This window comes from Ranitomeya imitator, chromosome 2 (assembly GCF_032444005.1).
Source record: "Ranitomeya imitator isolate aRanImi1 chromosome 2, aRanImi1.pri, whole genome shotgun sequence".
Taxonomy (NCBI): domain Eukaryota; kingdom Metazoa; phylum Chordata; class Amphibia; order Anura; family Dendrobatidae; genus Ranitomeya; species Ranitomeya imitator.
This window is the reverse complement of record NC_091283.1, coordinates 300,849,414-300,863,245: the sequence shown is the minus strand read 5'-3', so window position 1 is coordinate 300,863,245 and position 13,832 is coordinate 300,849,414. Positions and strand designations below refer to the sequence as shown.

General features: G+C 43.2%; 1 protein-coding gene across 1 annotated transcript in view; it reads left to right on the top strand.

Moving 5' to 3' along the window:
- The window catches only part of LOC138663356 (gastrula zinc finger protein XlCGF7.1-like), a 100,357-nt gene extending 87,818 nt beyond the window's left edge, over positions 1-12,539 (top strand). Inside the window, exon 3 of the mRNA XM_069749535.1 lies at positions 10,798-12,539. Within this exon, the coding sequence (XP_069605636.1) occupies positions 10,839-11,594 (756 nt within the window). The 5' untranslated portion in view covers positions 10,798-10,838 and the 3' untranslated portion in view covers positions 11,595-12,539. The remainder of the gene's footprint in view (positions 1-10,797) is intronic.
- Positions 12,540-13,832: the final 1,293 nt, after the last annotated feature.

The window sequence follows — 13,832 nt, the reverse complement described above, 5'->3', positions numbered from 1 at the left end:
CACATCATGCAGATTATGCAACACCAGAAAGCTGATATCCTCCTGATGTGCAGGAGCCATGCACATGGTCAATTGGGTCCAGTACTGAGGCTTATTCTTGGCCAAAGGCGTAGCATCAATTCCTCTCAATGGAATAGGATACTGCAAGGGCTCCAAGAAAAAACCACAGCGCCTAGCATACTCCAAGTCCATCAAATTCAGGGCAGCGCCTGAATCCACAAATGCCATAACAGAATAGGATGACAAAGAACAAATCAGAGTAACGGACAATAGAAATTTAGACTGTACCGTACCAATGGTGTCAGACCTAGCGAACCGCTTAGTGCGCTTAGGACAATCGGAGATAGCATGAGTGGAATCACCACAGTAAAAACATAGCCCATTCCGACGTCTGTGTTCTTGCCGTTCAGCTCTGGTCAAAGTCCTATCACATTGCATAGGCTCAGGCCCATGCTCAGATAGTACCGCCAAATGGTGCACAGCTTTATGCTCACGCAAGCGTCGATCGATCTGAATGGCCAAAGACATAGACTCATTCAGACCAGCAGGCATGGGAAATCCCACCATGACATCCTTAAGGGCTTCAGAGAAACCCTTTCTGAAGATTGCTGCCAGGGCACATTCATTCCGCTGAGTGAGCACAGACCACTTTCTAAACTTCTGACAATATATCTCCGCTTCATCCTGACCCTGACACAGAGCCAGCAAGATTTTCTCTGCCTGATCCACTGAATTAGGTTCGTCATAAAGCAATCCAAGCGCCAGGAAAAACGCATCAACATCACGCAATGCCGGATCTCCTGGCGCAAGGGAAAACGCCCAGTCTTGAGGGTCACCACGTAACAAAGAAATAATGATCTTTACTTGTTGAACAGGGTCACCTGAGGAGCGAGGTTTCAAGGCAAGAAACAATTTACAATTATATTTGAAATTCAAGAACTTAGATCTATCACCAAAAAACAAATCAGGAATTGGAATCCTAGGCTCTGACATCGGATTCTGAACCACAAAATCTTGAATGTTTTGTACACTTATAGTGAGATTATCCATCAAAGAGGACAGACCTTGAATGTCCATGTCTACACCTGTGTTCTGAACCACCCAGATGTAAAGGGGAAAAGAGAGACAAAACACACTGCAAAGAAAAAAAAATGGTCTCAGAACTTCTCTTATCCCTCTATTGAGATGCATTAGTACTTTGGGTGGTAAACTTACCTGGAGCAGCCAGTGCCAGGCAGCAGCTGCCAAGGCAAACAGGATCATGGGGTGAATTAAAAGAGGTCTGGATACACATGATGAGAGCATTATACTGCCTCTGTACAAATCCCTAGTTAGACCGCACATGGAGTACTGTGTCCAGTTTTGGGCACCGGTGCTCAGGAAGGATATAATGGAACTAGAGAGAGTACAAAGGAGGGCAACAAAATTAATAAAGGGGATGGGAGAACTACAATACCCAGATAGATTAGCGAAATTAGGATTATTTAGTCTAGAAAAAAGACGACTGAGGGGCGATCTAATAACCATGTATAAGTATATAAGGGGACAATACAAATATCTCGCTGAGGATCTGTTTATACCAAGGAAGGTGACGGGCACAAGGGGGCATTCTTTGCGTCTGGAGAAGAGAAGGTTTTTCCACCAACATAGAAGAGGATTCTTTACTGTTAGGGCAGTGAGAATCTGGAATTGCTTGCCTGAGGAGGTGGTGATGGCGAACTCAGTCGAGGGGTTCAAGAGAGGCCTGGATGTCTTCCTGGAGCAGAACAATATTGTATCATACAATTATTAGGTTCTGTAGAAGGACGTAGATCTGGGTATTTATTATGATGGAATATAGGCTGAACTGGATGGACAAATGTCTTTTTTCGGCCTTACTAACTATGTTACTATGTTACTATGTTACTATGTTGCGGAGATACGTGGCACCTATGGTTCCTTCTGTTGACCCTCCTGCCCCGGTTTTAGTGGAGGGGGAGTTGGAGTATATTGTGGAGAAGATTTTGGATTCTCGTGTTTCAAGACGGAAACTCCAGTATCTGGTTAAGTGGAAGGGTTATGCTCAGGAAGATAATTCCTGGGTCTTTGCCTCTGATGTCCATGCTCCCGATCTTGTTCGTGCCTTTCATGTGGCTCATCCTGGTCGGCCTGGGGGCTCTGGTGAGGGTTCGGTGACCCCTCCTCAAGGGGAGGTTACTGTTGTGAATTCTGTGGCAGAGCTCCCTCCTGTGATCACAAGTGGTACTTCGGCTGATTCTCTCTGTAAGCTTCCGTTGGTGGAGGGAAGTGGTACTGCGGCTTCTGAGTTTCCTCCCTCAGGTGATGTGGTGAGGTCGTTAGGTGCTGCTCTACTTAACTCCACCTAGTGCTTTTATCCTGGCTTCCTGTCAATGTTCCAGTATTGGACTTGTTTTCCTCCTGGATCGTTCCTGTGGCCTGCTGCTCTGCATAGCTAAGTTTTCCTTTGCTATTTTGTTTGCTTTTCTTCTGTCCAGCTTATCTATTTGTTTGCTGGAAGCTCTGGGACGCAGAGGGTGTACCTCCGTGCCGTTAGTTCGGTACGGAGGGTCTTTTTGCCCCCTTTGCGTGGTTTTTAGGGTTTTGTGTTGACCGCAAAGTTATCTTTCCTATCCTCGCTCTGTTCAGAAAGTCGGGCCTCACTTTGCTAAACTTTCTGAACAGAGCGAGGATAGGAAAGATAACTTTTGCGGTCAACACAAAACCCTAAAAAACACACGCAAAGGGGGCAAAAAGACCCTCCGTACCGAACTAACGGCACGGAGGTACAACCCCTCTGCGTCCCCAGAGCATTCCACAGCAAACAAATAGATAAGCTGGACCAGAAGAAAAGCAAACAAAATAGCAAGGAAAACTTAGCTATGCAGAGCAGCAGGCCACAGGAACGATCCAGGAGGAAAACAAGTCCAATACTGGAACATTGACAGGAAGCCAGGATAAAAGCACTAGGTGGAGTTAAGTAGAGCAGCACCTAACGACCTCACCCACATCACCTGAGGGAGGAAACTCAGAAGCCGCAAGTACCACCTGGCCAGGACTGCGACTCAGAGACAACTGCATTCCCACCTACAACCACTGGAGGGAACCCAAGAGCAGAATTCACAACAGACAGCCATTTTCAGGTCTCTCCAGAGATGTTCAATTGGGTTTAGGGCAGGGCTCTGGCTGGGCCAGTCAAGAAGTTGTTCTGAAGCCACTCCTTTGTGTGCTTAGTGTCATTGTCTTGTTGGAAGGTGAACCTTCGGCCAAGTCTGAGGTCCAGAGCACTCTGAAAGTGGTTTTAATCCAGGATATCTCAGTACTTGGCCGCACTCATGTTTCCTTCAATGACAACCAGTCATCCTGTCCGTGCAGCTGAAAAACACCCCCATAACATGATACGGCCACCATCATGTTTCATCATGTTGGGATTGTATTGGGCAGGTGATGAGCAGTGCCTGGTTTTCTCCACACATACCGCTTTGAATTTTCACTAAAAAGGTCCATCTTTGTCTCATCAGACCAGAGAATCTTATTTCTCATAGTCTGAGAGTCCTTCATGTGTTTTCTAGCAAACTCTATGCGGGCTTTCATATGTCTTGCACTGAGGAGAGGCTTCCGGGCCACTCTGCCATAAAGGCCTGACTGGTGGAGGGCTGCAGTGATAGTTGACTTTCTCCCATCCGCCTACTGCATCTGTGCAGCTCAGCCACACTGATCTTGGGGTTCTTCTTTACCTCTCTCACCAAGGCTCTTCTCCCACGTTTGCACAATTTGGCGGACGGCCAGGTCTAGGAAGACTTCTGATGGTCCCAAACTTCTTCCATTTAAGGATTATGGAGGCGACTGTGCTCTTAGGAACCTTGAGTACTGCAGAAATTCTTTTGTAACCTTGGCCAGATCTGTGCCTTGCCACAATTCTGTCTCTGCGCTCCTTGGCCAGTTCCTTTGACCTCATGATTCTCATTTGGTCTGACATGCACTGTGAGCTATGAGGTGTGTGCCTTTCCAAATCAATTCCTATAAGTTTAATTCCTTACTGACATCGGGCGTAATAGTGCGCCAATGTCAGACTTCCTCCCTTTGATGTGGGCTCCGGTGGTGAACACACATCTTTCATCATGTTTTGAACAGCTGACATGTGCCCGCAATAGCCACGGGTGGAATCGAGATTCAGCCACGGCTATTAACCAGTGAAATGCCGCTGTCAAACTCTGAAGCGGCATTTAAATTTCGCTTCTGGCAATCGCGAAGGAAATACGCACACCGGTGACAACTCGTCAGGTGATTGCGGCTCACCGGTGTGTTGGCATGACAATCTGAGGTCTCCTGGAAACCTCTATGGTTATCAGTGCCGGCTTCCTGTGAGCGCCACCCAGTGGTCGGCGCTCATAGCAAGTGAGTAAATCAGCTACATAGAGATGATCTGAACATCGCCTCTATGTAGCAGAGCCAATCAGGTTGTGGCAGCTTCTAGTCTCCTATGGAGACTATTGAAGCATGCCAAAAGTAAAACAAAAAAAGATTTTAAGAATTTAAAAATTAAAATCCCCCCCCCCCCTTGCCCATACAAAATAAAATAAAAATAAAATCAAACATACACATATTTGGCCCTGCTGCGCTCAGAATCGCCTGATCTATCAATAAAAAAAGGATTAAAAAAATAAGCGCTCACCCAACCTCAGATCACGAAAAATGAGACGCTAAGGGTATCGGAAAATGGCGCAAATTTTATTTTTTAACAACTTTTTTTTTTCACCACATAGATAAAAAAGAACCTAGACATGTTTGGTGTCTATGAACTCGTAATGACCTGGAGAATCATAACGGCCGGTCAGTTTCAGCTTTTAGTGAAGGTAGCAAAAAAGCCAAACAAAAAAAAAATGTGAGGTTGCACTTTTATTTTTTAAAGTTTCACCACACTTGGAATTTTTTCCCGTTTTCTAGTACACAACATGGTAAAATCAATGGTGTCATTCAAAAGTACAACTCGTCCCGCAAAAACAAGTCCTCACATGGCCATATTGATGGAAAAATAAAAAAGTTATGTTTCTAAGAAGAAGGGGAGTGAAAAATGAAAACGCAAAACTGAAAAAGGCTTCGGGGGTTAATTAAACACAGCTGGCCTCCAATGAAGGCGTAGAACCATCTTAAGGAGGATCGCAAGGAAATGGACAACATGTGACTTAAATATGAGTGTCTGAGCAAAGGGTCTGAATACTTATGACCATGTGATATTTCAGTTTTTCTTTTATATTAAATTTGCAAAAATTTCTACTTTTCTGTTTTGTTTTCAGTCAAGATGGGGTGCAGAGTGTACATTAATGAGAAAAATGAACTTTTTTGAATTTACCAAATAGCTGCAATGAAACAGAGTGAAAAATTTAAAGGGGTCTGAATACTTTCTGTACCCACTGTACATTTATTCACGCCTGCAGGAGATGTGTTGGCTCGAGCCCTGGTTCCATATGTCTACTGATATATATATATATATATATATATATATATATATATATATATATACCGTATATACTCGAGTATAAGCCGAGATTTTCAGCCCAAATTTTTGGGCTGAAAGTGCCCCTCTCGGCTTATACTCGAGTCAAGGTGGGTGGCAGGGTCGGCGGGTGAGGGCACTGAGGCATACTTACCTGCTTCCAGCGATCCTGGCGCTCCCCGCCTGTCGCACGGTCTTCTGTGCTGCAGCTCTTCCCCTCTTCAGCGGTCACGTGGGACCGCTCATTAGAGAAATGATTAGGCGGCTCCACCTCCCTTAGGGGTGGAGCCGCCTATTCATTTCTCTAATCAGCGGTGCCGGTGACCGCTGATAGAGGAAGAAGCTGCGGCACCGAAGACCAGCTGTGCGGGAGAAGGAGCCGGACGCCGGGACCAGGTCAGTATAGCATATTTACCTGTCCCCGTTCCAGCCGCTGGGCGCCGCTCCATCTTCCCGGCATCTCTCCACTCTGACTGTGCAGGTCAGAGGGCGCAATGACGCATATAGTGTGCGCGCCGCCCTCTGCCTGATCAGTCAGTGCAGAGAGACGCCGGGACCGGACGCTGGGGAGCTGCAAGCAAGAATGGTGAGTATGGCATTTTTTTTTTATTATTGCAGCAGCAGCAGTGGCACAGATTTATGTGGAGCATATATGGGGAAATGTGAACGGTGCAGAGCATATAGGGCACAGATATGGGGAAATATGAACGGTGCAGAGCACTATATGGGGCACAGATATGGGGAAATAATGAACGGTGCAGAGCACTATATGGCACAGCTATGAGGCAATAATGAACGGTGCAGAGCACTATATGGCACAGCTATGGGGCAATAATGAACGGTGCAGAGCACTATATGGCACAGCTATGGGGCAATAATGAACGGTGCAGAGCACTATATGGCACAGCTATGGGGAAATATGAATGGTGCAGAGCACTATATGGCACAGCTATGGGGAAATATGAATGGTGCAGAGCACTATATGGCACAGCTATGGGGAAATATGAACGGTGCAGAGCACTATATGGCACAGCTATGGGAAAATATGAACGGTGCAGAGCACTATATGGCAGCTATGGGGAAATATGAATGGTGCAGAGCACTATATGGCACAGCTATGGGGAAATATGAACGGTGCAGCGCACTATATGGCACAGCTATGGGGCAATATGAACGGTGCAGAGCACTATATGGCAGAGCTATGGGGAAATAACGAACGGTGCAGAGCACTATATGGCACAGCTATGGGAAATAATGAACGGTGCAGAGCACTATATGGCACAGCTATGGGGAAATATGAACGGTGCAGAGCAATATATGGCAGAGCTATGGGGAAATAATGAACGGTGCAGAGCACTATATGGCACAGCTATGGGGAAATAATGAACGGTGCAGAGCACTATATGGCACAGCTATGGGGCAATAATGAACGGTGCAGAGCACTATTTGGCACAGCTATGGGGAAATAATGAACGGTGCAGAGCACTATATGGCACAGCTATGGGACAATAATGAACGGTGCAGAGCACTATATGGCACAGCTATGGGGCAATAATGATCTATTTTTATTTTTGAAATTCACCGGTAATTCTGCATTTCCACCCTAGGCTTATATTCGAGTCAATAAGTTTTCCCAGTTTTTTGTGGCAAAATTAGGGGGGTCGGCTTATACTCGGGTCGGCTTATACTCGAGTATATACGGTATATATATATATATATATATATATATATATATATATATATATATATATACAGTATATGTGTTTTTTTTACACATGGATCCCTTGTATAGCCGTATGTCGGTTTTGCAAGCCTGCGAGAAAAACACGCAGTACGGATGCCATCCGGATTACATACGGAGGATGCCATGCGCAAAATACGCTGATACACCCTGCCTACGGAGGAGCTACGGACCACTATTTTGGGGACTTTTCAGCGTATTACGGCCGTAATATACGGACCGTATTGTCTTACGCTGAGTGTGACTCCAGCCTTATATGGTGCTCCTGATTCAATATGGCTATTCAAAATCATTTAAACTACTGATGTCTCGATTAATTTTTCTTTTATTGGTATCTATTTTTATTTTTGACTTTTACCGGTAGCTGCTGCATTCTCCACACTAGGCTTATACTCGAGTCATTAAGTTTTCCCAGTTTTTTGTGGCAAAATTAGGGGTCTCGGCTTATACTCGGGTCGGCTTATAGTCGAGTATATACGGTAATTCGGATTGTGCAGTAATCTCTCCTGAAATGGGGGCGCTAATACTTTCTCTACTCTTCTGGTCAGGACTCATAGTTGTTAGGGCTAGCGGAACGCACCGAGTAAAAATAGATGTTTATTATAAATGGTGCGTTCGCAGCCCGGGATCCACCGTGCAGGAGAACCTGCTGCTAGTGAATGGTGGCACTGTTTGGCGGTATAGACTAGCTCTGTTACCTCACAGAGCAGCCGCGAGAGGAAAGCACTGCGCCCTGTTAGCCTCACAGGAGCACAAGCTTACTGCTGAACTGATAGCAGTCATTGGTTAAGCACACACGCAATCTCCTCACCGGAGGTGCCGGTATTCTAGGGGCTTATTTCAGCCAGGTCCCTGAATCACGTTCACACAATCTCCTCGCCGGAGGTGCCAGCATTCTAGGGGCTTATTTCAGCTGGGTTCCTGAACAGATACATGCATAACCACACTGGCGCAAAGCACATATTAGAATTGATACTGGCGCATGGCCGTGCGGCCATGCGAGCCTTATATAGCTGCAGCAAGCAAAAGATCTTCCTAGAAGGACCAATGAGAGACTGCCATACCTGAGCATGTGACCCTAAATCTCCACTGAGAGATCTTGCCCTGGGCATGCTCAGTGTGTGCAAAGCAGGACTTAGTCCTAGCACTTACAGGACCTTCCTGAAAGGACCAATGGACTTAGCTGCAGTATCTGACCATGTGACCCTCAATCTCCACTGGGAGATCTTACTCTGGGCATGCTCAGAACAAGAAAAGCAGGACTTAGTCCTAGAAGCGTCTGCTCGCCGCTGCCCAGCACTGACTTCAATGGCAGAAGCAGGAAAAGCAGCAGTAACTCTTCGTACAGAGTGGGACTGAGCAAGATGCTGGAACCGACCTCTCTGCTGAGCAGGCTCCACTGCGGCAGGAGAAGAATGGGAGATCGCAGCGGAGACGGACTGAGATTCCCCCCGTGCAGAGGTGGGAACTCGACCCCTAACACATAGTAGCTCCAGTAGTCCACCATAAACTCCGGTTTAGTGTTGGAGTTCTCCCCTCATACCTATGTTGTTGTTGAGGATGTAACTTTTTTTTTTATATACATGTTCATTCTGCATGATAGTTTGAATGTCGTGGGATCGGCCTGCCTCACTTATCTGAGTCTGTAGCTCCCTGGTAGTGTTTAGAAAAAGGTTTCAGTTACCAAATGCCTGAGATCTAAATTTAAGATCCCTCAGCTCTGCGCTATTATAAAAAGTTATATTTAAATGTCTAATATTTCTTCTTGACATTTATCTGACAGAAAATATTGGTCCTTACGATAGTTTATATTGCCTAGAGCCACCGAGTCCCATACTCCAATTACTCCAGAGAAGTTTCACCACTACTCATTTTTTTTTTCCTGAGGATGATTATTCAGCTTGATCATTTCAGTAGATGTGTTATTGTCTATAGTCACAGTTTTGCCCATTACCCTTTCACTTCTTTAACCCCTCTACATGGATTTGGACCTACACAGAGACCCCTAGGCTTGGGCCACAGTGTTACCTGCTGTTCTGTGGAGTAAAATGGGAAGAAGAATAGACCGATAACCGTGTCAGAACCAAGAGGCCAGAGAAAATACTAACTCAGGAGACATAGGAGTAGTCAGTAAACAGGCTGGGGTAACAACAGCAAACAAATACACAAGCCGGGAGCTGAGCACAGAGGACTGAACTAGAGGAGATCAAGGCTGTATCTGGCAGAATCCAGCAATATGCTTCAAGCTTTAGTAAGGTGGGGTGCATTCGAAGTCCAATTCTGATTGCCCAAGGTGTTCTCAATCTCAGACGGACATATTGCATCTGCTTTGGGATTGTCCCAGATTGTCCTCTTATTGGATTGTAGTGTTGAACTTCATTGGAGTGGTGTATGGGTACGTTATCCCTAGGGATCCGTTGATATCTATATTAGGGTATGTGGAGGAAATATTAACTGACAATACTGCTAAAATTGTAATTGCAAGATTATTGTTTGTTGCAAGGAAACTGATTGCAAAATATTGGGTTAGAGAGGAGCCTCCGAATTCATTGCTCAAATGAACCACATAATTCAACTTGAGATAAGTATTTACACCAGGAGAGACGAGCTGGATTTCTTCCATAAATTATGGCAGCCGTGGTTGGATAGGATTAATGTTCTATCAGTATATAGTATTATAGAGTACAACTTATGGTAAACTGCAACTCGGTTTGATATTGTCAACTATGGACGAATTATTGTTTGCTCCTGATATGGTTTCCATCGGGGGGTTAATTTACTGTAAAACATAAAATGAGTATGAACATGTGATCTGTTGTAAATCTTGTTATGGTTAATACAAATGTATCTGATTAAAAAGGTGTGGTGCATTCCAATTGGCTAAAACAGGGAGCAGATTACTGCAGCTGATAGCACAAACACCCATACTGCCAGACTGGATGGTACTACAGATGCCAGGCACCCTAATCTTAGTGGCTGGGAAAAGCCTGCACCGCCAAGAGCTTCCAGCATCGCCTGCAGAATTAGTAAGCCGCGTCTGGTGTCCGAAGCAGACGTTGCAGGAGCAGATCCCAGAGGAGATGGGACACACCATTTGCAGAATCCCTAATATGACAAAATTGCAGAAAACCAGAGCAGATGAAATCCCTATAAAGTGACCCCATTTTGTAAATTATAACCCTCAATAAATGAATCTATAGGAATAGTGACTATTTTGACTGCACTGCAGTTTCCAGATATTAGCACGCGCAGTGGATGTTGGAGAGTGAAAATTGCAAATTTCCCAAGTTATTACCCAACACATAGTGCCCAAATTGTGCTCCAGGAGATACACATGCCGTAAAATAAGTGGTTTCTTCTCACAATAGTAATGCCAAAAGCATGGATGCTTAATGTGGTTTTGAGCACAGTCTGTAAACTGTAAACTGTCATTGTCTTGGTGAATAATTTAATAATTTTGCATAACTTACCATTTTTACAGACCGTTTAAATAGAAATGTTCAAAAATATAGAATTTAAGGATATTTTATTCTAAAATAATAATTGGTTTTATTCTTGGCAGATGACCGTACCAGGAGATCAGAGGGACAGCTGACATCTTCAATGTTTAAATCAGATAATCTTGAGATCCCGCAGGATACAATTGAAGTGAATGCCATTACTCCAAATATACCATCATCCCTTCACAGCAAAGATCTGCCATCTGATCATTTGGAACAGGTCCTGTCTTCTGATTCATTGCCTAGTACTAATGAAAATCAAAGTCACAAAATAAGCATTAAAAATCGAACTGCTCCTAAAGCAATGAAGACATTTTCATTTTCAGAATATGGAAATAGTTTTCCCCTAGAAAAGTCATTTCTCAAACAACAAAAACTTCACAAAGCAGACAATAGATTTTCTTGTTCCAAGTGTGGGAGATGTTTTAACCAGAAATCAGATTTTGTCAGTCACCAGAGCATTCACACAGTGAACAAGCTTGTTACCCACCAAAGAACCCACACAGGAGAGAAGCCTTTTTCCTGTTCAGAATGTGGGAAATGTTTTAACCACAAAGCGAATCTTGTTAGCCACCAGAAAACCCACACAGGGGAGAAGCCTTTTTCCTGTTCAGAATGTGGGAAATGTTTTAACCACAAATCGAATCTTGTTAGCCACCAGAAAACCCACACACGGGAGAAGCCTTTTTCCTGTTCAGAATGTGGGAAATGTTTTAAACACAAAGCGAATCTTGTTAGCCACCAGAAAACCCACACAGGGGAGAAGCCTTTTTCCTGCTCAGAATGTGGGAAATGTTTCGTGAAGAAACCATCTCTTTCTAGCCACCAAAGAATTCACACAGGGGAGAAGCTTTTTTAAGTTCTTAATTGTTTTTATATAGTCACATACAAGTGCTTCTAAATAAATTAGAATATTATCAAAAAGTTTATTTATTTCAGTTCTTCAATGCAAAAAATTAAACTCTTATATTAGTCATTACAGAGTGATCTATCTCAAGCGTTTATTTCTGTTGATGACTATATCCTACAGCCAATGAAAACCCAAAAGTCATTATGTCAGTAAATTAGAATAAAAACACCTGCAGTGGCTTCCTAAACATTTAAAAAAGGTCCCTTAGTCTGTTTCAGTAGGCTCCACATCTGCTGACTGGACAAATGTCTAGAAGGCAGTCATTGACACACTCCAGAAGGAGGGTAAGCCACTGTAAAATATTAGTATTTCAATAATAATAAAATGTAGATTACGTAACATATGCAGGTTCTAACTAGCAAATAGATACTCTGTATATTGAGGGAATTAGTTATTCTGAGGATTTTGGCCAATACATCTGTTCTCTGTCAGAACTATAGGTCTTTTGTCAGAACTGTCAATATGTGGCTATTTGGAGATAGTAAATGGTTCTTAAAGATCACAGGCTATATGCTTAAGCATTTCAAAATGAGGTAATGTACAAAAAACTAATATTCATATTCCGCAAGTTACTAGTGTTCTTCTAATATGGTAGAGGCCATGAACATAGCGGCAGAACATCTTATGTTGTTATGAGACAGGAAAAATAGAAACCAATGTAAGTCTATGGGTCAAAATAGTATATAAGCCGACCTAACTCTTGTTCAGGAGATCTCTCATACTTTAAGAATGTCCAACCCGCACCACATCAACTTCAAGACCATATGTAAGAACCACTGAATGCTTGTTTTCTCTTTTATAATCTAATACTTATGTTTGGGTGCTATGAACTTTTCTTCATTTTTGTAATCACTTTTTGAATAAACATTAACAAGATTTGTTTTATCCACATTATTCAATATTGCGTTCCTTTCTATCCTCACCGTGCTCTTACTTAAAAAAAAAAAAAGTAAGAAAGTGTTATTTTTTTCTAACATTTTGGGGAGCACAGCCAAATCTGTTTTTTGTGCTATTTTGGGTGGATTCCTTTCGATTGCACGCAGGGGGAGGAGAGCTCTGCTAAACACCTGTTGTTCAAGGCGCAGGAATTCCACTATTTCACGTCACAAGGATCAGACAGAGCCTACAGAGGAGTGAAGATTTGTGTCTCCAACCATAAAGAGCTACATGTGTCCCATCCAGGCGGAGGTCTGAGGAGTCAGTAAAGATACGGAGGACCATCCATTGACCATTGGATCAATCCACTAGAGGAAAAGACATTCCATATGTGAGAAAATGGATTTTATTCATGATTATTCTAAGAAAAGTATTAGAGTTTAAGTTTGTTCATAGCCATACAGATTCACAATTATGGTCTAGTTTGTATAGCCAATGCGAAGCAGAGAATCTTAAAATTGATAAGGCTTTTCTCAGTAAAACAAGTTACAGAGAAAGCTTCAAAATGGTCTGAGTGTACAATAATTTAGTTTTTGAGAAAACTGAAACACAAACACATAAAGCATGTACTATCACACAAGACATTGGTCATACTGACACACAAGGTGACACACAAGAGTCTGACGGGGATTACTTCAATTGTCCAAATTGTTTGATATTGTCAGAACATAATGAACAATTGGAAGATCAAATTGATACTTAAACAGAATTATTGTCCAAATTGCACCAAGATATAAAAAAGGCTTCTGTTGTTACACGATCAAACAAACAGGAAGACAATGCGCCAAATCATTTTTACCAGACACACAAAATCCAGATGTTTCAGTAGAAGATTTTCAGGCAGATGAACTACAACAGAAAAAATTCCATGACAGAGCAGCACAAATTAATCTGAAAATACACGATCAGTTAATGAAAATTGTATAAGACGTTCCAAACTTCAATGACAAGATGGATGCCTTTTATAATGTTGACATTTTTATTATTATTATTATTATTATTATTTATTATTATAGCGCCATTTATTCCATGGCGCTTTACATGTGAGGAGGGGTATACATAATAAAACAAGTACAATAATCTTGAACAATACAAGTCACAACTGGTACAGGAGGAGAGAGGACCCTGCCCGCGAGGGCTCACAATCTACAAGGGATGGGTGAGGATACAGTAGGTGAGGGTAGAGCTGGCCGTGCAGCGGTTTGGTCAATCGGTGGTTACTGCAGGTTGTAGGCTTGTCGGAAGAGGTGG